The sequence below is a fragment of the Meleagris gallopavo genome, chromosome 4 (assembly GCF_905368555.1).
Source record: "Meleagris gallopavo chromosome 4, MGAL_WU_HG_1.1, whole genome shotgun sequence".
Taxonomy (NCBI): domain Eukaryota; kingdom Metazoa; phylum Chordata; class Aves; order Galliformes; family Phasianidae; genus Meleagris; species Meleagris gallopavo.
In genome coordinates, this window is record NC_139407.1 from 34,801,356 (window position 1) to 34,827,257 (window position 25,902).

General features: G+C 37.8%; 1 protein-coding gene and 1 long non-coding RNA gene across 6 annotated transcripts in view; one reads left to right on the forward strand and one right to left on the reverse strand.

Moving 5' to 3' along the window:
* Positions 1 to 25,902, forward strand: part of SEC24D (SEC24 homolog D, COPII component) — a 66,684-nt gene that overhangs the window by 24,835 nt on the left and 15,947 nt on the right. For all 5 annotated transcript variants that reach the window (XM_010709948.4, XM_019614743.3, XM_085222833.1 and 2 more), the window contains 5 exons: positions 1,196 to 1,317; positions 4,298 to 4,409; positions 5,748 to 5,875; positions 23,242 to 23,380; positions 25,024 to 25,139. In XM_010709948.4, coding sequence (XP_010708250.2) covers positions 1,196 to 1,317; positions 4,298 to 4,409; positions 5,748 to 5,875; positions 23,242 to 23,380; positions 25,024 to 25,139 — 617 coding nt within the window. The remainder of the gene's footprint in view (positions 1 to 1,195; positions 1,318 to 4,297; positions 4,410 to 5,747; positions 5,876 to 23,241; positions 23,381 to 25,023; positions 25,140 to 25,902) is intronic.
* Positions 6,342 to 11,920, reverse strand: LOC146544471 (uncharacterized). The gene is made up of 3 exons (XR_014883026.1): positions 11,690 to 11,920; positions 10,728 to 11,089; positions 6,342 to 7,072 (listed from the first exon to the last, which is right to left on the reverse strand). It is a non-coding gene; the product is annotated as an uncharacterized LOC146544471 (long non-coding RNA).

Here is a 25,902-nt window from a genome sequence, read left to right on the forward strand (position 1 = left end):
AAATTTAATCTCTGTTTTGTAGAATAGAAGGTTGTTACTGACAATCAGGTCAATCCATTCCATCAAAATTCCATCAATTCCATCAGAAGAGCGGTGGCCAGCAGGGACAGGGTGATTGCCCCTCTCTACTCTGCTTTTGTGAGGACCCATCTGAAGAATTACTGTGTCCAGGTCTGGGGCTCCCAATACAAGAAAGACAGAGAGCTGTTGGAGAGGGTCCAAAGGAGAGCCACAAAGATGATCAGAGGGCTGGAGCACCTCTCCTACAAAGATAGCTTGAGGGAAGCTGGGCTTGTTCAGCCTGGAGAAGAGAAGACTGCAGGGTGACCTCACTGCAGCCTTTCAGTACCTAAAGGGAGCCTACAAACAGGAAGGGAGCCAACTCTTTGAAAGGGTAGACAATGGCAGGACAAGGGGAAATGGTTTTAAGTTGAAGGAGGGAAGATTTAGGTTGGATATCAGGGGGAAGTTCTCTGCAGAGAGAGTGGTGAGGTGCTGGAACAGGCTGCCCAGAGAGGTTGTGGATGCCCCATCCCTGGAGGTGTTCAAGGCCAGGTTGGATGGGGCCCTGGGTAGCCTGGTCTGGTATTAAATGTGAGGTTGGTGGCCCTGCATGTGATGGGGGGTTGGAGATTCATGATCCTTGAGGTGCCTTCCAACCCAAACCATTCTGTGATCAGAGCATTCAAGGCAGGCTATACAACAGGAAGGAGTCATATACTCCTTTTTATATACTCCTCTTTACTATAGGGATAAAGGGTTCAAATTGAATATGCTGAATTTGTAAAAGAGCATGCTTTATTTTACCTGACATTTGTGAGTAAAACAGCTGTTTTTTTTTAATTGTCAAACTTACTAGACTAGTTTTCTTTGACTGACAGTAACAGAGAAATTCTCACTAATGCAATAGCCTGGTCTCTAGGTGTAGTAGCTGTAATAACCCGTTCTAGCTAGTCTTATGTGACACGTACTAGAAAATGTCTGAAGCTAGATTTGTCAATCTAGCCTAGTTTTATGCTTACTTTCAAAAAAGATGCTGTGGACCAGAACCTATTTCTGATACTTGCTGAAAACAGAAAGTAAGAAGGAGCTGCATTTAGCTGAAGTAAAAATGATTTGTATGACAAAAGTTGATGTAAAAAATGGATAACGGAACTTAAATACTTTAAATCAACGGTCGTTTGTAACTGTGCAGCAAACTATGGCCTTCAGATGGCAGGATCTCAACTGTCTTACCCTGGTGCTTTTCCTGGAGGTCCAGCACAGCTCTCCGGTCCACCACAGAAGAAGCTTGATCCTGACTCGATTCCAAGCCCAGTGAGTAACAGGCCACTAATTTTTTATGAATTTCTGCTGCATTGAAGACAAAGTAAAGTCAGTGCTAATATTCTAACTAGAACAATTTGCCTAAGCGTCCTTCTAGTTGTTACAGCCTTGTAAGAATTTCAGTAGCTTAGAATATAATCAGTGCTTCAGCTTCACACAATTCATAAGGCTCCGTTGTTGAAACATGCCTGAATATGCTCTGATGGGACTTTGCTGCTTCTTTTTAGGGTAATGATAGAGGAAAAATAAAACAAGGTATAGTTTGACCATCTAAGAAAGCAGTCTAAGTATTACCCAAAGAGTATCTTGTTAGATTCAGGATGTAATTAAATTGTTTTTTATTGGTAACAGTTGGTCGGGAGGGGGAGAGTGTACTGAACTCTTGGGGAGAGCACACACTGATGCACACAGTTCTACAGGTTCTGGTGATCACTTGGACATTTTGAAAGGTCTTTGGCGAGGTCTTAGGGCTCTTGAAGCAGACTGTCTTGAAACTATAGGCCAGAACTTTCTACTAAGCTCTTCCGAGTGAAGGAATCTTCCACTCCTTTGCTGAAGCAATACAGCTGTACAGGAAAGGATTTGTGTTTTACTGTGATGAGGGAAAACCCTGTCTAGCAGAGTGTAGCCATGCTTCCTTCTAGGGATATCCCTTTGTTTTATCCAATGATGCTTTTACTGGAAAACTGAAAATATCTTACGAGTAACATTAACAACTGCATTTGCCTCCATTAAATGCAGTTTTCAAGTTAGATGCAATTGAAGATCACTGCGCGTTTTAATACAAACAGACAGAAAAACAAGGCATGCTCACACCAAAAAACCAAAGTGTCATAATTAGCAAATGAAGGCAGTGGTCTTAATGGTGTTTCTGTATGGTATTTTGGTGTGGTAATTTTACATAAGAAGGATAAAATCATCATGTCTAATATATTTAAAAAAAAAAAAAAAGGTGGTTTGGAAGGATGGAGGTCTGGCATGAAAACATGGACTGATGTCTTGTTTCAATTATGCACATAGAATAAACTTTACTATGACAGTGATGCTAAAATAGGTTAAAAGGTTTGTTTTAGCAGCACAGAGAGGGTCAAAATGATATGTTTAAAAGCTACACCATCTGGGTCAATGTCTGTAGAGGGAAAAAAGCTGATTCAGAATATTAAGTATGATCGTGTGTAACAAATTCTTTTGTTATATTTACATTATACAATTACAATAGTGTTGCCAGATAAATTTACTTCTTTTCTGTAACCATTGTTGACATATGTTGTTTTATATATGTTGGAGGTTGCTATGTGCTCTGACAGCATCTATGAAAATCAGCATCTGGTTTCCAAGAAAGATTATATTATTTCCAAGAATGATGATATGTTTAGGTCAGTTAACTGCAGAATAACACAGTGCCATGATCCTTTGCAGAGCTGAGTCTTGAAAATGGTTTGCTTCCTTCAGCCAGTGGGTGTTTTTAGAACAAAGCCTTTTTCCCTATTAATGCAAGAGTTAGCAAAAGTAGACTTGCCGAACAGGCAGGGAAAAGTAATAAAGCAGAAGATAGAACAAGCTCTGAGGAATATATTGTATGTTTAAATAGCTATACAAAAACTTAATAGAGAGAAAAATTTACAGGCCCCAGATTATTTCCAGTGTGTTAGGAAATACCTCTTGGACAATGATCAATAGACTCTGCACTGACCAGTTTTGTTTTTCTTCTCTGTTTGCTTTCCAACTGAGGCTTCTGAAATATCCCAGCTATTATTAGAAAATGATGTGCAGTGTAAAGATAATGTGCATAGGATACCAGCAGCAGTGGCAAAGGCAGTTTCAGAAATTCCCAGTCTCCTCTCTTTTTTTTTTTTCTTTTTTTTTTTCTTCTTATAGCTGTTAGGCTACACTCTAAAATGTGTTGCTGGACAGATATCTCCTTTGAGCAAAAAGAGTAATAATGGTATCTCAGTGATCCAGTTTATGATGTGGACCAGTGTACAGCTTTATATATTTTATTCTGATAAGTATCAAACAACATGAAGGACTGCATAGAAGTGACAGTATTAGAAAGTATATATAAAGGGAATTTGTTCAGTACTAAAGCCAGCTTCATGAGTATGTAATGAAAATACATCATAGCTTGCTGTAAACTAGGCATCAACCAGAATAAATCTGTACATGATCAGAGCTACCTCACAAGAAGTTTTCTGTGATTGCTCTTCTTTATTTTATCCTGGGAGGAAGCTCACAACATGGGGCTGGCTCAGGGATTGAGAACACTGAGCTCCAGTGCTGAAATACTACTTAGTGGCCAGCAAGAATTTCTTGGGGATTGAAATTACTGCTTTCTAAATGACAGTGCTGAAAATAGCTCAGCAAGGAAGGTGGTGCACTACATAGGTTGTCATTTAAGTCTTAACCGTCCTGTGGATGGAGTCTAGCAGAGGAGCTAAGGGCCAATTCTTCTCACTGTTGCAGTCTGATAAATTGCCTGCACATTGATTTATGAAGAGCAGCGGCTGGCACAACTGTGGTAATAGAAAAGATAACCTGGCATATGTGGCATATGAGTCAGGTGATGCAACCTGTTGGCACTTTAGTTTGATTTCAGAGTATGGAAGAGCTGATGCAGTAGCAAGGGTGTATTTCACGTAATCACTTTCCTTGGTTTGCTGTCTAGACTTTCTTGAAAACATTTGTCCTCCTTGCAGTCAACATACTCTAAACAATTCACTTGCTCACTACACAGTGGTCTGGTCAACCCCTATGTGTAACATTTTCTCTGCAGAGTTCCAACAGGCAACTTTCTCTTTAAGTTATACTGTCTAGTTCTTGACTGCGCTAGAAGTTTGTATGTGATAAGTTAATGGGACATCTGTATAAGAAAATGTCAATAGATTTACTTGGTGTAGATGTTAATGGTTTATGAATGTAACTGAATGCGTGGCTAACCTTTTTCGTACTGTTCTTGCTTCTTATTCATCAGATTCAAGTAATTGAAAATGATAAAGCTTCTAGGGGAGGGCAGATGTATGCTACAAACACAAGAGGACAGGTTCCTCCTCTTGTCACCACAGACTGCTTAATCCAAGATCAAGGTAGCTGTCTTTGTTACTGCTTTGGGAATCTTCTTAGGTAAAAGCAAATGAATATATGTATATATGAGTAAATTCTCACATAATCTAGAAATGGTGCTCCTTAGTGTTGAATTGAGCATGGAATAGGAAGATCGTTCCCTTTGGAGGGGTGGAAAAAAGGAGAAGTGGGACAAATGGGAATTGAATTCTTGCACCTTTGGTTAACTCTAGTGAAATCCCTGAGATTGCCTTACCCCCACCTCTATGCTTGCTGATATTTAATAAGAATAATTGACACAACATTTCTTTTCAGTTTGAACATTTTCAAGGTTTTCAAGTTGAAAAGCATCTTCAAATTATTCTGAAATTTTAAGAGATAGATGTTAACAAGAAGCAACGAGCCTGGCATTGTTGTATGTTAAGTTATAAATTTTGGAATGTTTGTTCAGGTTATAGGGACAGAGCATGAACTGCCTAGTTGACTTCATGTTTTCATTTGGTTAGTGTATCTTGTTTGCTTCTGCCTAGAGCCTGTAAATACCATGTTGCACGTGTTGTTCCTGGCAGCAGACTTAATACTTTAATACAAACTAAACTGATGGTATAATTTGGACCAACATCTATTTATTGGTGTTTGGGTAACTATACAAAATATACATCAGGTTTTTTTGGATATTATCTGAGAATGGGGTAATGCAGTTTTAATGAACAAAGAAATGCCTTTTAAGAGATTAAGCAAGACCTACTGCCCAGTGGTTGAAAAAGGAACATAAGGAAGCCAATTTCTGACCTCCCTTTTACTTCCAGAGCTCATGTACTCTTCCAATACATAGTTTCTCATTGAGGGAACTAAGTGTGCTACAAGAAATGGTGGAGTGATTTTAGCACACAAATTTTTGTAAAATAAATGAGTGAGGTGTTGTTAATACTTATATACTATCTTCTGAAATGGAAGTAGCTAATTAGAGTGGTCTTTACAGTGTATATACCTGTTTGCATTTTGTTGTATACTGTGTTGATGTTGCCACTGAGACTTTTGTCTGTATTATTTCCTTTTAACCTCTCAGATATAGATATTGTCAAGTTAATCTCTATTAAGATTCTTATTGCAAATAACAGTACTTTTTTTTTTTCTTGATACATTTTAAATACCTGCATTAAACTCAGCCAGAAAAAATCTGCCTATGGGGGGAGGCAGTAGTCTGACGTAAAGAGATGAGATGGGCAGAAGCTTGCATGGAAGGAAGGAAAGCATACATTTAATTTAGGAATTGTTGCTTTGTTTTCAATCTTGGTATGTTTTTGGAACAGAAAGACTCCTTTTCTCTCTCATTGTGCCTGCTTTGTTGGGTGTTCTAGGTCATGCCAGCCCTCGTTATATCCGATGTACTACCTACTGCTTCCCGTCATCTTCAGATATGGCCAAACAGGCTCGCATTCCACTGGCAGCTGTCATCCAGCCTTTTGCTATTGTTCCACAAAATGAGGTAAAGTCTAATGGAGTCTCAGTCCCATGTGATTTTGTCTTCTAAATGTTACTGACTTCTCTGAGTGGGATGGAGGGTGCCTTATCTCTATCTGAAGGAGTTAGAGACTTGAGAGAGAGCCACAGGAAGGCTATGAGTTGCACTTAAGTCAGGATGCAACTTTAAGGGGTAAAAATCTTTGGAAAGATGCAAGAGAGATATATATAGTGTAAACTACTACGTTCTTGTTGTTGCCCCATCAGTCCCTACTTTATGTCATCACTGTCAGTTGCTGGAATTAACTATAGGTATAGGCAGAGACGTTGAAAGAGTATAGTCACGAGATTTATCAAGATATTGTAGGGTTCATATTATTACAAGGACAGTTACTTTCAAATTATCATTTTTCTATTTTATTCTTTACAATTTGTAATGCTGTAACACAATGCAAAGTGTAGCAATGACAGCATATTAGCAAAGTCCTGGGCTGCAGCAGATGAGGATGTGCCCAAATGCAACATCTGTAGATACAGAAACAAGAGAAAGAATCTGCTTACCCTTGGAAGGCCGGTATCTCCAGCAAAATACTGTTGCCTTCACTGCCAGCCCTTAAATGAGGTCTGGGAAGGGGTGGATCCTGGTTCCACCCCTTCCTGTTACTCAGATGCATTACATGCACCTGAGCTCCCCTGGGCTGGCCTTGCCCTCCCACCAGGGACTCAGTATCTGGTTCAGGCCATGACTTAGCATTTCCACTACACAATTTGCTTAATTTCAAAATAGCCTAAGATAAGAGGGACATTTTCTACTTGGTTGAACTGAGCCATAGGAAGAAGACAAATGTAACCACACTTCTTGGTACTCATTTGGAAACATTAACCTAGTCAATTGATTTTCTTGCATTACCATCTTTAATAGTCCTTCATATTCCAAACACAGCCCTAGTTTATTTGCAGAATATTTCCGCAGATTGACGGTGTCCTGTGGTCTCAGGGCAGATACACAGATTTTCTGGCATTCCTGGTGGATTGTATCAGTAGCAGGGATACAACCAGTTCTTAAATGCAGCACTTAAATGCATCATCTGTAGGGCTGTCCTTTCTTATCCTTCAACTGGCTTCCTCCTTCATTGCAGAACTTCTGAGTTCTGCAGCTGATGTCTGCAGACAGCATTTTCTTTTTCTGTGCAACTCTTACTAGCTTTCAGAGCATTGTTTGCTAGAAAAAAAAAGCAAACATGAATGTCATGTATGTTATTGTATTTGATTGTGTCTTCACAAATTCTTTCATAAAACACAGACACAGAAAAGCCTAATTAAAATTACACAGACTTTCAGTTTTTGCAGTTGTTGATTTTCTTGAATTTTGTTTTATTGCTTGTAAATTCTTTGTTTGTTTGTTTGTTTGTTTAAATAAGTTAGAAAGAAAACAGATCTTGTTCTTTATCAGGATGGATAACTTCAAATCCAGCTGACCTCTGTAGTTTGAATTAGAAGTTATATTTTAGCAGAGCAGTATGTAGTTATCTTCTCTGGGCTTTCACAGAGAAATAGGATGTATTACTTGCAGTTCTGCAGATTATATGTGTCACCATTTGTCTACTAGATAACAATTTTGATTTTTGTTCTAGTTCTTGAAGAGAATGTGTGGACCTGACTTCTTGCCCCTCTGCATTTATCTCCTTGATGAAACTCCTGCTGTTGCTTTCCCACCTCTTCACCTTACCAGCCAACCTTTCTTCTTTAGTACTCTTTATCCCAGTTTCTGTACCCACATGGCATATATCAGCTCTGCTGTCGTGTTGGCCCTGTTTCTGTCCTTTCCTTTGTCTGCTTCTAGTCATTTATGCTTACCACGTGTGGCTTCACTGTCTCCTGTATAGTGTTTGGATAGGGTGATCAGTGAGTTGCTGAAATCTAAATCTCTTCTGCATACATAAATTAGCAGTATGTGCAAACAGTTACACTTGGCCAAGTTCAGGAGGATTTTCCCAGGGTTGGCAAAAAGTTGTGTGTGGTGGCCCATTAACTCTGAAGAGTTAGTGGAAAGGTCAGCAGGATTCATTAATCTGTAAAGAGCAGTGTGGTTTTCACCCTGCTTCTTTGTCAGAAGGGGCTAGAAAACTTTGTCTGAAAAATCTCTCTCATAAGTGGCAAAAGTCCATTGTGGAAAATTTCCATGTGAACAGTTGTAGCTTGGTAAAGTTGTAAGAACTGAAGAAATGGTGTTACAGTAGGAAGTACTGGAGAGTTTTAGCTGAGACAGTTTTTCCAAGACTTGCCTATGCCCTTTATTTTCACTGCTGCTGCCAAAATAATTTCTTACTCTTAAGATCTCATAATAAAAATGGTCTTCCACATGGGGTTTATAACCACTTTAATTCTGTAAAGCCACTTGATTTGAAAGAATGGAGCTTTTTATGGAAGTAAAATATATTCAAGGGTTTGTTTGTGTTTCTGAATTTCCTACTATGGTGCTTTCTGCTTGGAACTAATGACTGCAAGGCACAGAGTGTTCTTCCTTCCCAAATATCTTGCCTATCTCATGGATGCTTTTTTAACAGTGCTAGCAGGTGATGTTCAGCACGTTATAGAGCTTTGTTCTGAGTGCAAATCTGTCTATTATCTCAAACTATTGATAAAAAGCATGGCACATAATAGTAACTTAAAAGTCATGATCTCTTTTCCTAACCTTTTTGATTAATAATTCTCATCCCTTCAGTTTTGTTGCAGCCTTAGCTGCAGATCTGCCTCCATTTCTAATATGTGCTAGCACACAGAATTTGAACTCTATTTCTTTTCAATGAAAATGAAGAAAAATAATAGTTATAAAGGGATCTGTGGACCATAAGCTGTGAAATGCCTACAAGTGGTTTGTGCAGCTGGTAATGTGATTAGGAAGAGTTGAAAAACTGACCTATCTTACTTGAACTATCTAGATTTCAGCAAATCCATGTGCTCTGCAGAATTTATGATGCACTTTGTGTAGAATCCATTTTTCTGTGTTGGTAAAGATGTGTTTAAAAAGCTATATACTTTCAAAGTGATTTGAGCAACTAATACACTTGAAAGTATTCAATAAATATAACTCTTAATTATTTTGCTCTTATGGTCGATGATGAATTTGAAATAGTATATAAAATACGTTTGTATTTTCAGTGGTCTTATTGTCATAGAACGTATGTCATTATTCTCTATGCCATTTCCTTATTAGGACAATTAGAAATAATGGGAAAAAGCTTACCTTGCCTATGGATAACTAAGCATACAGTATGGTCTTCACATGACTTGCTCACCCTTCCTGCAAGGCAGTCTTGAGTGTGGATTTCAGTTTACTGAGAGGACTGTTGTTTGCATGAGTGAAGCATGATGGTTCTGTTCAGGTGAATGGCATTGAAAAGTATGGGCCATCTTTTCTCACATCTGTGCTTTATGGATGTTTCAGCACAGTGTGATCTGAATTGCAACAAACATTCATTTAAAAAAAAATTAATAATAGGTAAGTCTACTCCCACCAATAGATATAGATGTGTGTACGAGAAGAAGAGCACAATTGTACGAACTTTTTTTTCCTCTCCTTAATTGAACACAGTCACCATTTTGATATGTGACTTGTAAGTAACTTGGAGGGTTATGCACTCTGAGTGTCTCCTGCTGGCTGTAAAGTGTAAACGTAGAATAGCAGAGCACTGTGTTGAATGCTTATTGCCTCTGCAGGCAGGAGGAAGGGAGTGCCTGAGGGATTCTTCATTTATAGGAACAGGGAAGAAAAGGCAACTGGGCTCCCGGTGGAGTTGTGTGTGTGCTGGAGATGATAGCCATCACTTTGCAGTCAAATCTGTTTTGTTCCTGCTCCTCATCAATAAGGAGATCCTCTGAGAAATTTCACAAACTAGCTCTGTTTGGAGTTTACTGGCAAGGAAGCTATGTTAATTTGTGTAGACTACTGTTCTTAAATTAAACTAGCTTCTACATGTTATGCAGCATTCTATTCTCACAAACAGGTTTTTACTTTTTTTTTTTTCCTCCCCTCTTTTCATATTTTACTCAGAAGATTCAGTAGTGTTCTGTCTGACAGAGCCTGGAATGTCCCCAGAAGTTTTGGAATTCATGCCTATCATGAATACAAAAAGCTGTTCGATTTTATTTCTGGAAACAGCAATCAACTGGAATTTCAGCTTTACAAATTTGGTTTTGATCCTGTGAGTTTTCAATTATAAGGTTTAAGTCCAGTAGTTTTCTCAGGAATATCTTTTCCAATGTGAAGGTCCAGTTTGGACAAAGAAAATTTCAGGGCTTCAGCATGTATGAGAAGCAGATTTAAGTTTAGTTAGGTCACTGTGGATTCTTGTGGGGAAGGTGGAGCGTCACACGCACACACACCTTGGGTTCCATCTCCAAAAGTGAAATTAGAATTGTTGCCTTCTGCAGGGAAAAGATTATTTTGTGAAATGGAGTCTAGGAACAAATCCCTTAGGAGCTGAGAAATACAAAAGCTTGAACTGGGGTGTTTTTTGAAGATATGTACAACAGATATCTCTTATTCTCATTAAAGAACGGGATACAAGCTATCCCTGTAGATAGGGAGTAGATAAGATCACAAAGTGAAATCAACACAGTGCTAGGTAAAGATGTTAAATGTAAATATTCATACCTTTAAATCAGTACAGCGTGTTTCATTAAAAAAAAAGACAAGACAAACCACGCCAGGATTTTTCTCTGCAATGAGAAGGGATCTTGAAAAATTAGAGAAATATTGTGTGTAGCAATTGGACAGATCAACATGATGGGAAAGGCATTACAACAGAGGTGTGATAACAGAAGGACCAGCACGATAGGAAGGTGCTATAAAGGAAGGGAAGAAGATTACTCACCCAAATCAGAAAATTCCGGATTTGCAGGGGAAAGCTTCACCAAGGAGGGATCTCCAACCAGAGATCCTTCCCCAGTGGCAGTCAGCCCTTCAATGAGGTCTAAGAGAGGTGCATCCAGGCTCCACCCCTTCCGGTCACACAGCTGAATTGCTTTCACCTGTGATCCGAGGGCTGACTAGGAGTCCTTTCCCCAGGTGCTCAATCAGTGGCTCAGGCCGTGACTCAACAATTCCCATACATTGTGGATTGAAAAGACAGAGATACTGTGGCTAAAGATGCTGCTAAAATTCCTCAGGGAATGGAGACCCTGTGGAGTGGTGGTATGTCTGAGAAGTTCCATAACATCTAGAAGTCTGGAAGCCCTGAATGAAGAGGACATGAGACTGGCTTAAGTGAATACAGATAAAGGCATAAAGACATACTATTAGGCTGCAGTATTAGTCTTCAGATCGAAAGAGGAAAGTCAAATCAACAACAATTAAAATGAATGAAAAAGATGTAGTACAGCTAAGTCAGGTGCTCGCATATGACTTGGTGCAATTGCAAAATGAGGTTGTTTTAGAGAAGTTGTTTATGGAAGACTTAAATAGATCCAAATTGGCCTTGCTGAAGCAAAACTTGGAGGGTTTATTTCACTAGTGGTAAATCACAAGTAAGAGCTAATTTAAGTTGCAAGCATAGGCCACTCAATAGCAATCACTGTACAGTTGTGTTTGATGTTCTGAGGACAGTCACACTTTGCACACAGACACTGGGCTTCAGAAGAACAGAGAAGTGAAATGAACTTAGTCAGAAAAGTCCTCAAATTAAAAGAGAGGCAGAGTCCATGGAAGCCACACAGTCTCTCACATAGATTACTACAAAAGACAAAAAGCCTGCCACAGTCAATCTACAAAACTATGCTAGGGAACTTTACGTACATGCTGTGTATCATTAGAAACAAAGGTCATTAGAACACTTACGCCTCCCCATCCCTGGTCAGTGTCTAAGCGTCTCTAGCTGAATCTTATTTACATTCAGAATCTTATTTCTATATCTTAACTGTACTAGGTCCTTACTTATTGTGTCTCAAAAATAACCATTCATTTCATTTTCCTCATTTGGATGATCTATGTAAAGTATTTGTTTGTTTGAGATTTTGACAGTACAGTATCACTGTTTAACAGAAGCTATTTTTAGTCCACAAGTGCTTTAGCAACAGTCCATAAAAATAAACCTGCTCTCATAGTTATCATCATGGACCAAGCTCTAAATTAATTTGTTTTGGAGATGCATGACTGTTTCCAGAGCCTGAATAAAACCATGTGATCAAAAAAAAAAAAGGCAGTTAAAAGAGTATTTCGTGTTTTAAAATCAAATGTGAATAACTCTAAATATATATAGTCTAAATATTTAAATATCCTAAGTGATTTTCTTTTTTTCTTCTTACTATTGTTTTTTTATAGTTTTCTCTACAATATTCTGTCCTATTTATTTTTTCCTCATAGAAATACTTGGTAGTGGGAATTAAATTTGTCAGTTTCTTTTTTCTCCTTATTTAATTAACAAGATAAAAACATATAACTTGAATGGAATTACATCTCAGAAATGCGGTGTTCATGAGCTGAAAGCCATTTAACCTTTTTAGAAGAATATTGAGATTTGATTGTGACCAATCCAGCTGACCTGTTTGGAAAGCCGTAATATTTACAGGTATGATATGAAATTTCCTAGGTAGGGTTGTGTCAGTTCTATAAGCTAAGCAGAAACTAGAAATTGAATGAGGTAAATAAGTAGCACATGATGCAAGGTCAATTTTTTTTTTCTGTTTCAAGAACAAAGTAGCAGAGCGTGAATTATCTGTTAGACCCCAAGACTGTTCCTTTTGTTTAAAAAAAACCCAAAACATTCAGGTGTTAATTAAATTTGAAAAATTAAGGGAAATCACTGCACTCTTTTAATCTAGCATGGGTTCAGTGAGGACTCGGGTTCTGCAGTTCATATTCAGTGGCTATTAATTTTAGACAAGCAGGCTGTAGCTTTAATTTGATGCACATTATTATTAAGCAGATGCATTTTATAATTGTTATGTGCTTCTGCAGAGCACTGGTTTGAGGGGAGTGGGGAGTGGGCAACACTTAGTTTCAGGCCACATAAAATGACTTAAAGGAAATATCTTACTAATTGCTCCTTTCCACTGGGAATATTAAAAAGCAGAATAGATCTTTGAAGTGCTCACAGATAGCATCTACCCACTGTAAAATTTGTCTTTTTTTTTTTTATTTAAATTTTGCCTTTTGTTTTCTCTCTTACTTAGTTACTCTTGGGAAAACCTTCCCCAATATTATGTGAGAGCCTAGCTAATTTAATGGCTTTTCTTGAGGAATTCTATTAAAAGATTTTTTTTTTTTTTTTTAAGAGTACATTATATGAACTAGATCATGCTTATCTGCGTGCTGGCTGGCCCTTGGCAGAATCCAATAGATTGTGTCATGACTTCCCTCCTCATGAGCCACATCATCTCTTCCTCTGTGTGTACTTTTCATCAACGTGTCTTTTGATGTTCTCCTCCACTGTAACATCTACCAGTTTGCTTTCTGCAGAAGTAAGACTTGCTGGTCTCTAGCTCAAGGATCACCCAGAAGTTCTTGTAAAGTTTATTTTTCTATGGGTGCCACTTTTACTTTTGGATGCTGAAGCTCATGTAAGCATTTGGCTTTATGCCATTCAGCAGTTTTAGACTAGGTCTTTTTAGACAGAAATTGTATAGTTAGACAGTAAAACTGTCCATACTACTAGAAGGCTTTTTTAAATAGCAAAATATGGTAGTATTAAAAAGGAAAAAAAAAAAAAAAAAATTCTGAAGACTGTGAAAAGCGATTAGCATTTGTTTTGCCCTGTTCTCTGTTTTGAACTATCTCACTCTTCTGTGTTGGCTTGTAATTCAGTAATCCCCATAAGAACTTGGGATTTTATTAACTGAGATTTCTCTTCATGTTTATCACTGCTGGAAATGAAATGTCAGAGCTTTTTGAGTATTTCATGACCTTTTTGCTTTGAGTAGGCTACATATCACCCTTTATATTGAGGCTTTTGTTATTGTTTCATGTATGTTATCAATACTGGATTTTTCCTCTAGAGTGTAGGTAATAAAAGCTTATTACAGAAACAGCAGCTGTTGACTAGTGAAGAGATAATATTTTGCTATCTTTGAATATTAAGTTGGGTGTGTTGCATTGCCTGCTGCATGGTTTTCTGGGTTGTCAAAGATCCAGCAACATACGATTTTTGTCAGTTTGTTTTGGACACACTGTCAAGCAGTTTGTGCTTGTTTTCATGTTCTTCCAAAAGATTGTGAGTTTGGAAGCCTTGTTCACCTGTTATAATTTAATAGTTAGGACACTTAGTTTGTCTGTATTGAAATCTTCTTCACTCTCCAGGAATCAGGGGTGAAGAATACCAAGCTACCAAGCAGTCTGTACAGAAGAGTTAATTGCCTCTATTTAGACTTCTGGAGATGGAAGATGGTGGGCCAGAAAAAAAGTGCACGCGCACCAGTACTGCCTTGTAGATTACAGCTAGGCGAGTAAACTTAGAAGCAAGGCTGTGCTGTAGGACATTGCTCCATGTTCTTAGATCTGCTTTATATTTACCATGTTAATATGTTTATATGTACCATGTTAAATGTGAGCCAAGTATTCCTATTTCTTCTATTTTCCAGATATTAAAATAAAACATATTCCAAAGCATCCCTTCTGACACCTTCATTTGAGAGAGAGGAATGCTAGACTCTCGTTTTGTAGTTCGGTCTGAATTCTGGAGGAGGATGCTGAGCTTTGTTGCTCTATCAGTGTTTATTGTTTTGTTGTTGTTGTTTGTTTGTTTGTTGGGGTTTTAGTTTGTATTTGTTGTTTGTTTTCTTTTTTTTTTCTCTACTGGCATGCATGGTATGAGCCCAGAGTTCATATGTATCTCCAGATGCTTCACCCAGAGAGCTTTACATCACTTTGGAAGCCAGCTCTTGTAAGCTAGGTTTTACAGTGCCTAATTTAGAGATACGTAAATCCTGTATTAGATAAGGCTTTCTTTATGGAGTATGCTTTGCACTACTCTTCATTTGGGAGTAAAACATTTGGAATTGGATTGCTTCCCAGGACGACTTCATCTAGGAGAAGGTTTTTAGCCTATTGGGCTGTAAATACAGTCTAACTAGAATGAAGAGCTAAAGTTAGCAGGAGTTTTAGCAGCAGAGCTTGTCCTAATTCAAGTAAATTTTCGTATTTAATTCTTTTCCCTTTCATCTGTAGGGTAAATTTCAAAACGCTGTTTACATTTCTGTAATGTTGTTCCATGCATTATTGTTATAACAATGGAAAACTTGGAGACAGTGGATTGGAAAATTGACATTCATACATATCTTGTTTATGTTTTAATCAGAGATCTGGATAAGTTTGTACAGATTTGAAAGGTGCATTTCTAAAGATGGAGGTTAATGTGATGTAATTAGTTTTCTGTAAGCTGGAGACTATCTGTTCTTCAGAATGATAATGCAAGAAGAAAACACTGACAAAGCAAAAGTGAATACAGAAGGCAAAGGGGATTAAAAAATAATCTTCACAGCCACATAATTGTTATGCCAACAAAAATTACACTCAAGTAAAAAGTGGCTTTGCCTATCAGTAGATATATCTGCAACTCGAAATAGCAACTTGAATGTCATCTGACATTCTTTGTGTATGTTTTCCTTTACAGGCTGCGTTTTATTCTCCTGAAGTGGTGTTTTCCTCCTCTTACACTCTAGCTAAAGTTGATCATAGCAACAGCAGTAAATTAAACATTCTAAATTTGCAAGCTGTAACATTAAGCCTTCAGAGGTGTTACTGAGTTACCTTGGAAACTTCACAGGGTCAGAACATGCTGGTACTTAGTTCAGGATGAAAAGCTTGTATTTTGCTTTTTAAACTGAAGTTATTCGTGCACATTCAGTTTGTGCATATTTTATTTATCTGCCCAGTAGTACAGAATCATATTTTGAATGGATCAATATGAAGTATGTAATTCCATAGGAAAAGTGAGGTTTTGTTAAGCTGAATACGAAGCTGATGTGGCTTGATTTTATTTATTATTATTACTTTAATGATCAGATTTTTTTTCAGTATCAGTCTGCACCAGGTTATGCCTAGGGCTTAATCATAGAAGGGTCTAGAGCTGTCCTGTATGGCTTCAAGCTGCACCAGGGGAGATTTAGGCTGAACATTAGGAAGTACTACTCTTCTGAAAAAGTGGTCAGGCACTGGAATGGGCTGCCTAGGGAGGTTGTGGATTCGCCAACCCTAGAGGTGTTCAAGGAACGTTTGGATTTTGTGTTAAGGGACATGGTTTAGTGAGAACTTCTGGTAATAGATGGATGGTTGGACTGGATGATCTTGAAGGTCTTTGCTAACCTTGGTGATTCTGTGAAAGTAGGCGAATCTAAGCCTTCTTTTATGTATGTCTCTTTATTCTGTGGGAAGGAAAGCTGCTCTTGTAGGACAGGAAATAGATGGAGGAGGAAGCTGCTTTTTTGCTTTTTTTTTTTTTTTTTTTTTTTAAGTGTTTAACAAAATTTGTTCATCTGCTTGCTAAGTAGAGGCGTAGTTTACATCCCCAGCCCTAAACAACAGGAGCAATAGTACAGTTTTGTTCTTCCCAGACTTCTTAACTCACAAGTTTCTGCACAACCCTCACTTGTGACATGCAGCAACAAATCAAGCTTAATAAAAGAGAGGAGGGTAGCTGCATACAACAGTTGTTAATGTTGGAAGGCTTTGGTTTTGTTTTTGCTACAAAAGCTTGGATAACACTGAATGCTCTCCTGTGGCAAAATTTCATCCAGGAGAAGTGTTGCTTTAGAGATTACAACACTACACTTGGATTTAATTTTTTTTTACAAACTTAAATACTCATTCCCTGAATCTAGAGTTATACATTCCATGAGCACTGTTTGATGTGTTACTTGATTGGCTATCCTAAGGATATTCTAGAGGATGTTAGAAGCGGTCACAGCTGTGTTTGTGGTAAGTGGTCTTTGGCCTTCTGAAACAGAATTGATATGCCAGTTTGCTTATTATGTTTGTATGTAAGGGACTATGCCTCTGTTTTAAATTACAGTGTTGGATGTATCATGTATTTAGCAGTCCTGAGAAGTTTTATGCAAGAGCAAAACAACATTAATGTGACCATCCAGAACATATAAAGAGACCGGACCTGTCAGAAGGTCAGTGGTAATAATATTTGGAGCCCAAATTGCGTCTGGTCTTGTAAAAATTCTTCAGGTCTCTCCTGTAGTGATTTGCCAAAAAAAATTAGCACTGAATGAATGTTGAGCCAGCAGAGAACAAATCAGAATGTCGTCTTGTTGAAAATCAAACTTCCAATTCTATTGTAAAACATCTGTGGTCAATAAAGCTAGACTACCTCCTCTTGTAACTACTACTTAGCATTTCTGTACAGAAGCCAGCTACAATTCATCTGTCTTATTTTTCTATGTTTTTACAACTGTGACAGTAATGCCAGAAATTCTCAAACAAGGACTACAATGCTGGACCATGCATGATACTGATGACTGAAAAGTGGAGCTGTGGATTTGTATGTGTGCTTTAACATGCGCATGTTGCCCCCAGCATTGCTGGGGGGAGGTGATCTCCTAGAATAGCTTTGTCTCTCTCTTACTCCTTCCATTGTGCTCTTCTTGTGCATATGCCTCTGCACCAGCTTGTCCTTTTGATAGGATGGACTGGTAGAGATCCTGCATTGTCTGTACAGTTTCTTGATTTACCAATTTCATGCTTCTGCTTACATCATCAATGAATCCTGGCTGCTGACCTTCACTTGAGATGCAGCATGGCCAAATGTCCAAGTAACAGTCACCACCTAAAGCTGAGAAGTGTGGGAAAGCTATGACTTGTTATCACTTGGTATTTCCATTCTGAGATCATGAGCAGGAGAACTTGTGGTGCCTTTCTTAAGCATATATAGTACACCTTTTTTTCCCCCGTTCTTTTGTCACTGATACAATATGGAAGTTTTAAAGAAGTAAGGTACCTAGTTCTCAAGTTTCCTTGTGTCTAAACTTTATCGTTATTTCATGTATTTTCCCCCATCCTCAGTCTTTTAAAAAATCCTCTACATATGCTTTTTATGGTACCAGCTCTATTCTATGCAGCACTCTCCTTAAAAAGAGGAATGCTGACATTCTGAGATTGATTCACCTTTCTGTTCATTTTTGTACACAATGGATCAAATCCAGTGTGAGGTGCCAACTTGAAGCTCACCTGCCATGGTACAGTATTTCTCATACTGCCATGTAGGTGAATGTTTGGGCTGGCTGTGGAGGATTTTTGAATAAGAAGGTTTGAACATGCATCTGGGATTTTAATGTGTTCTGTAAAAATGCATCGCAGCGCTGATGCTGTAGCTGTGCTGTGGTCATGCAAACAAAGAAAATAAATGAAAAAGCAGTATGACAAAAAATACTTAAACCTACTGTGAACCTTGCAGAGGATGCAGTACAAACTGTCTTGAGTCCTACCAGCTAAGGAGTCTGATAGAATTCAACATCCGAAAACCAGGAATTGAGAAAATTTTTTTTGTCTTTGAAGGAATGGCTTCTGATAAAAGACAGCAGGAACAGTGCAAAAGGAAATGCTTTCCTGATGTTTTTATTTGAATCAGTAAAGCAGCTCAAAACCCAGGGATTATTTGTAGAGTGGTTAATCTTTCTCAAAGCCAATCTGTGGAAGTATAATAAAAGAAAACAAACCCCTTCAGCAGTCCTAGGAAACACAGGCAGTTTGGTTCATGACCTGGAGTTTGTTGGTGCTTTGTTTGTTTGTTTTCAGAAATAGCATCAGTGCTACATTTCAAAATTCTTTGATTTCCCTGAGGACTTTTTCTTTGTGTCCCTAGAGTACTGATTAAGCACAACGTTTCAGGGGGCAGTTGCACATGGCCAACAACCATCTCCCCTGGTGATTAGAAAGTTATATTGTACAGCCTATGTTAAAATTCTAATTTAAGTGTTTTAATAATTAGATTTACATAAAAACCATTATGAATAATATCTCTAGAAACAATGCCTTTGAGGATTTCGTTGTCTTGTACAACTTGTTTGTGGGGTGAACTGCCTGCAGTGAATAGCTGGCAGTTGAGTATTTCTGATAATCAGCTATGCATATACAGAGTGTTTAATATTCACTGTACATAAATATAAAACATTTTCTCTGCTGCAGTACTGTTGATGATAATTTTAAGGAACTGTCATATTTGAAGTCATCAAGAGATGCAGATCTGTGCAGCTTTTCAAAGCAGTGAGGTACTCTTCAAACGAGTAACCCTCATCTAAACATCTCCATTGACTACTGGCCTGTAACCTCACTTTCTCTGAATCCGGATTTTTCATAGGGTGTGCTTTCAAAGTCATCTGTCCTGAGATAATTTGTAGTTGAACAGGCAGGTTGTCATGTAATATACAATGTTGGATTGTGCAGTGACTCTACATAAAGCGGTGAAGTTCTTCAGAAGTATGTGGGAAAACTGGTGGCCAGTTCCTTCTCTTGTGGGGGAAAGTAGGAATGTGATAAAAACTGATCAAATTGAAAATTGATCTCTTGGTGTGAGATCTTGTGTTTCTCTTGGATGTAGCCAAATTTGTGGACTGTGGACCTCCCTTCAATTCACATTCCTATCATTTCAGCGATACAGTGTTAAATGCATCCAAACAATGATGAAGAAAATCTTAGGGCAAAAATGTGGCTCCTAATGCAGATTCATCAGTGTACTGATGGGATGTATGGCCAGGCATGGCTAGGAATCCTTCTTGGCCGTGGTGGGTAGGCAAGGCTCTGTGTACACTGTATATGGAGATTCAACTTGAAGCACAGCTGTAAATTGTTTTCTTGCAGGCCTGTATATTTACTTGAGTCTGGCAGTGAAAACAGATGCTGTATGTCTTTTATTCTGTTGTATGATAAATAGCTAGTTTTCTTCAGTATTTGCATATACCTCTTTCGTTCTCCAGAGTCTCTCTTCTGTTTTTCTCTTTAGAATGCCTTTACAGAGATGTGCTGTGATGGTCCTGAGCTTCATCGCAGTCCTTATTCATACACTTAAAGTTTCCAGCTGAGGCCCTGATCCTGCAATATGAATACAGTGATACTTTGTAAGGAACCCTCAAGAGTGGATCAGGTCTTTATTTTTTTAGCAATAGTAATTCAGCTTTCTGAGACATTAAAGAACAGGCTGTAGTCCCTTTGACAATTTTTATGGATGCATTTCATCTTGGAAATGTGCCACCAACGTCTGTCTGTTGCTTTGTGATATAGTTCTGACTCCTGAGACATGTTCTTGCTGAAATATTTCCAAACTAAAACTCTTGCTGTCTCAGCTACATTTGGATGAACAGTGGGATGAGTTACGGTTTATCAGATCAGCTTTCAGGATTTGCTCTCTGGTGAGGCCCTGCGTTTTCAGAGAATGGAAAGTCTGAGCAGGTCTTTTACAGCATTTTCCATCTCTTCTACCCAGACCACCTTTTCTTTAACATAAAACCACACTGTTCTGCTTCCCTGGGCAACTCATTCTTTCTGTCTCTCCAGTCCTTCAGCTCACATAAATTTTAAATGCCCATTCCAGGTCAGATTTATGTTACTAGGTCTCATTGATTTTGATAAATATTTTTATTTGGTAGTGCTGGAAAGCCAGCAATCAATATTTATTTGTCTCTTTTTGTGAGGTATGTCTCTGCTCTCGACCATGTGGTCCAAATAGGCAAATTGGACAAAACTTTGGGAAGAGAGAGGGGGAAGAGAGGTGTAAGAACAAAACACACTGCAGATGTTCAAATAGTTATGGTATGTGCCTGAATTGCTTCATTTATTGTTAGTAGAGAACTGAAGGAGGAGAGAAGGAAAATGCTAGCATTTTTCATCAGTTTTCTAATATACCTATATGAAAAAAATATCAGAATATCAGAAATCAGATTATTTTGTTTCCTTGCTTCTGTGAAAGTTACCACTGACTTCTGTGGGATTGTAAACAGATCTCTGTCTTCTGGTGGTCAGTGGCATCTGCAGAAAGGAGAGCATAGAAAGCAAGTATTTCCTGTGTAGCACCATTTCTTTTCCCATTTCCCTCTGAGGTGTAGCTATTGAGAGAACAAGTAATTTCACTCTGATGGAAGTTATTTTAACAGGTGGAAATGCAGAAGCAATTTACCCAAATAGAAATGAATTTATTTTGATGGGTTGAAAGTAGTATAGTGATACAGTGCCTTGAAATATTTCAGCTCTTTTTGATATAAAATTTCTTTCTCAATTTGTTGTTCACATCAAAAAGTGGGTATTGATACTTTCCGTCTGAGTCTTTATTCAGAAATTGTCATATAAATTGCTTTAGTATTAGATGTATTTATACAATATTCTTTGTTAGACAAAATCCTTAATTGCATGCATTTCTTGGTTTGGGCATAGCTTCATTAATTGCTTAAAAATGTTTCTTTTTTAGCAAGATTACTAGGAACTGAAAATAGCCATCCTCTGCAGTACAGTTGTGTTGGTATTTCCTTCTTTATTTCTGTGGGCAAGGTAAAGCAGAACCAAGCCTGGTACATGCAATGCTTGCTGATCACTGCTTTTGGGTTCTGTTGTCTTGAGGCTTTAAGCACATTTTAATCATGCACAGCACATTATCTCATTGACTCTGAGTCCATTTGATGCACAAAGTTAAATGTGTGTAAATTTTATTAACCACTGGTATATGGAGCTCTAAAACTGCACTACAAAGGGACTTTGTAACGAACAATTTTTTTAAAAAAAGAAGCTGAAGGAAGAAGGAAAATAAATTTTCTGTTCCAAAATATGAAGAAAAAGCACTAGTTTTATTTCTGCTGTAAGTAAAAAAAGATAATAGATTAAGTATGTATAAGAAAGTAGACAGGAGTTATTTTAGGGCGTTCTTTATTTCCTTATTGGTTCAGATACTATAATGATATTACTAACAACAAACTAGATCCAGGACTCATTAAATTAATACAACAGAAAGATAATGAGAAAATTGCCAAGTAATGAAAAAAAAACAGAAGTCTTAAAACTTATTAAGTGATTGTGGCTGGTGAGCAGTCTTTGTAGTCAAGGGTCGTGTGTCTGAAAAATGACCCTGATGGTTTGCCAGCAGACGTTATCTTATCTGGTAATTTGTGTTAAACTCAATTTTTGTAGAAGAAAGAGTGCAAAGCAGAATGTTGCCTCAGTGGAGCAGGAGAGATCACTTAAAACTCATGTAGTCAAATCTACTCATAGGTATAAAAGCTTTGGAAAAAGCATCAAAAGCTTTAAAGAAATAAATGAGTAAAATAATTGCCTCTCTACAATATAAACAAACAATAAAACACATGTAAGCAATGAATGCAAGAAGGACATGTATGATTTTGTAGGTAATCAGAGATTTATGCTCCAATAAAAGATGAAAGTGTATAATGGATGAAATATGTCCGTTCTATAAGAAGAGAGAATAATTAAAAATAAAGAAGTGCACATTCCACTGGAAAAATTTTTGCATTCGAGGGCTGTCTGTATTCTTCCTTGTGCCGAGTTCCGTCATGTGGCCCAACTTTGGGTTCATTTCCTTACTGTTACGGTAAGAGATTTTTAGTTGAGGTCGAAGAGAGTACGAAAAAGAAGAAAAATACAAAACATGTTTATGCTCTGGAGAGTTTCACAAATAATTGAACAAACTTCTACTTGTGTAGTACTTTCAAGTACAACTTTTCTAACATAAATTACAATTACAGGAATCTTTGATTGCTGTACAGTTATTACTGAAGGAGGCATCTGGAAAATGTCTTCCATTAGCTGTGCTTTTTGGCAGAGGTTATAAGCAAGCATGGTCAGTGTAATTAAGCTGACAAGTGTTTAAGATACTGTGTTTGTTTACTGCATGTACTCTCCTTCAATAAATATTAGTATTTCTTCTAAATCCTCTACTCTAGCTGGTGACCTTGACAACATTTAAACTGTAGTATAGCATGTAACACAGCTATATGAAGGGCCAGACATTTAGCAGAGAAGCTTTCTTTTGCAAATAGCTGTTGGCTGTAGTCACGTGCAATACATGAGCAGCAACAGATTTTGTTGGGAAAGCTCAGACTGATAGAGAAGGCAAAATACCTGGACCTCAGTGATTTTTCCCGAGTAAGCTCTAAAATTCCTTTGGAGAAAGTCAGCCTGGGACGCTAAACTTGCAATGCTTACAAAATTTTCTAGGTTTTTCTTCCTTTCTTCCTTTTTGTTAAGCATAAAAATAGGGTTTGTGAATAGGTTTAGTCTCTCAGGGTACCTGAGAATCAGTTTTATTGTAGAATTTGCGTTCATACTGGACAGTGATCTCTTGATCAGATGAAATTTAACAAAAGTTAAGACTGAGCAGCAGCTTTCTAACTCACTTTATTTGATGTCAAGTTTGCAGTGCTTTTTATAATTTCATTTACTATTTTATTTAGACACCTCTTTATGTTGTAAACCATGGTGAGACCGGACCAATCCGATGTAACAGGTGCAAGGCTTATATGTGTCCTTTCATGCAGTTTATTGAAGGTGGTAGAAGATATCAGTGTGGATTTTGCAATTGTATAAACGAAGGTAAGTGATGTTTCTCTGATTTGTGATTCCTGTAAGTTCAGTAAAACTAAAAAGGAACCATATATCTGAAGTGATTTTCTTGACTTGCTGTTATGAAACTGCAGTAAGGAGGCCTATTTCACAATATCAAAACAAAACAAAAAACACTTTAAAAAAATTGGAAACACTTTTTCAATCCAATTTTTAAAAATTTATAAAAAAGCATAATGCTGAATTGTGAAGTCCAGTGTGCTGTGATCAAAATTTATTTTAAAATATTATATCAACATAGGATAAAAAACTGTTTGTATTGCTATCCCAAAGCAACTTTTGTGTAGAAAAATTAAGAAATGTAGATGTTCAGAAAAGACCAAATATTTAGAAGCATGTTAGACTGTCCATGGCTGCGGATGCAGTGGTTAAATAAGCTATTAATCTTTCTGTGACAACTGTTGGTTTTCACAGAAGATACCATGCCATATTTGTTCAAGTGTGCTGCGTGTGACTCATAACTGTTCTTGTGCTCTTGGCTAAATCCCAGCTCTTTGCCAGAACTAGCCTTTCTAGACATTTGTATCGAGTTGGATTTCCTCAGCTGGATCGCAGTGCTATAGTGCTTTCCCTAATACAGTAATATTTTCAGCTCTGAAACAGGGACCTTGACGAGCTAACTGCAGCTTCTTTTCTGCCCAAGGCTCAGATGTTTGAGCAAGCATAGCAGACAGCAATTTTCATAGTTTGTTAGCAATTTAAACTTGCATAAAGAGAAATTTGAATGCATTATGAACACTTTAAGAAAGTATCATTTTCAGTTATGCTTTGTATGAGTACAGTGTCCTTTATCCAAGTAGGAAATCACTTGAAAAAAAATAAAATTAAAAATGGAGACCTTAGATGTCCTACAAATTAGGAGGGCGTTCTGCACCATTCCCCTCCCTTTCCCCCCCCCCAGCTTTTAACAGGCACAAATTGTGAAAAATAATAATTCTAAATGTACATCGATTGAGGAAAAAATAAGCTAAAATCCAGATATGACCTTCCCCAGTGTGACCAACCTTCAGATTAACCACATATAAATCGTTGGTGACAAAACCCTTGGTTTCTTAATGCGTGCTTGGGAATTTTGCATCTTTTATCTGTAGCTACAGGAGGTTCCCAGTGCAATGGACTGAATGCAGTTTGCTGTACAGTAGACCAGGGATGTGAACATTGCAGAGTGTATTTTTACATAAAGCAGCCCAGACTTTCGAAAAAGTGCTGTTTTTAACTCCAGTGTCTTGAATTAAGCTTTGAGGAGACAGTGTCCGCTAAGAAAAGAGCCATCATTTTAGCCTGTATCCTGAGGATAGCAGACACCTGCCTGTGGAGGTAACCTGAGTCAGTTTGCTACTTGAGCTTAATGGATACACTTGACATATATGGGGGAATATGCCTTGTTCTCCAAATACAAGAGGACGTGGATTACCAGAATATAGATTTTGTTTGTTTTCATAGATGGATGTAGGGATAAAAGCATAACCTAGCTGAGTGTTTATGATCTTCCCTTTCTCAGTAACAGAGTGGGCTACGTTACCAGGTCATGTCTGTGGAATGGAGCTGTTGGGTTGTTCCCCTCTGCTACAAAATACAATTTTTTTTTTTTCTGTTCTTGCACTGATTTTCAGTCCCTCCATTCTTCTTCCAACATCTGGACCACATTGGCCGGCGGGTAGACCACTATGAAAGGCCTGAGCTATCTCTGGGATCATATGAATATGTTGCTACTTTGGATTACTGCCGAGTGAGTATCTTCAGTATGCAAATTGTTATGATTTGATGTCAGCACAAACAAAATCCTACAATTACCTACCTTAGAGTAAGCATGCTTATAGGCTGAAATATCAGTGTCTGGGAACATTTTAGAAAATGTACAGATGTGGAGAATTTAAGCTTACAATAATATGAGTTGTTCTTTTGTGTGACAGGAGTATGAGCGTAGCAAGTAATAAGCAGTGCATCAATGTCCTGGATCACAAGTCTTCAACTGGGATGCTGGTTTGGTCCTAGCAAGTGTGTAGAGGATGTTTTGGGGATATAGTTCAAATTCTATTGCATTGTTGCATTTTAACAGCATGTTAATCTTCTGTTAATTTTAAGGACAGACAGACACCTAAATTTCCTTCTCAGCTTTGCAAACCTTAGCATGGGAATTTGAGTCTTTTCCTGACACGTAGTTTTAGTGTTCTGACCAGTAAGTTACAGTGGAATGGGTTCTGTTTCCTGATACTAAATTACTTAAAAACTTGTTCCAAAGCCCACTCAAGCCACTGGAACTGGAAATGTTTGTAATTGATTTTATTAGAGAGCTGTATTTGATAATTCTCATAGCATAAATTAGTCAAGCTTTTTGAAATTCCTTACAGAATTTTCCAAAATTCCCAGTGTGGCTTCATCTGCCTGCAGTACAGATGTATTTCTTGGTTCTTGCTGAACTCAGGTAGAATTGTCTTTCTGTCAGTGGAATGAGTTAGTGATAATACTAGGAAAGTAAGTTGAATCTGAAA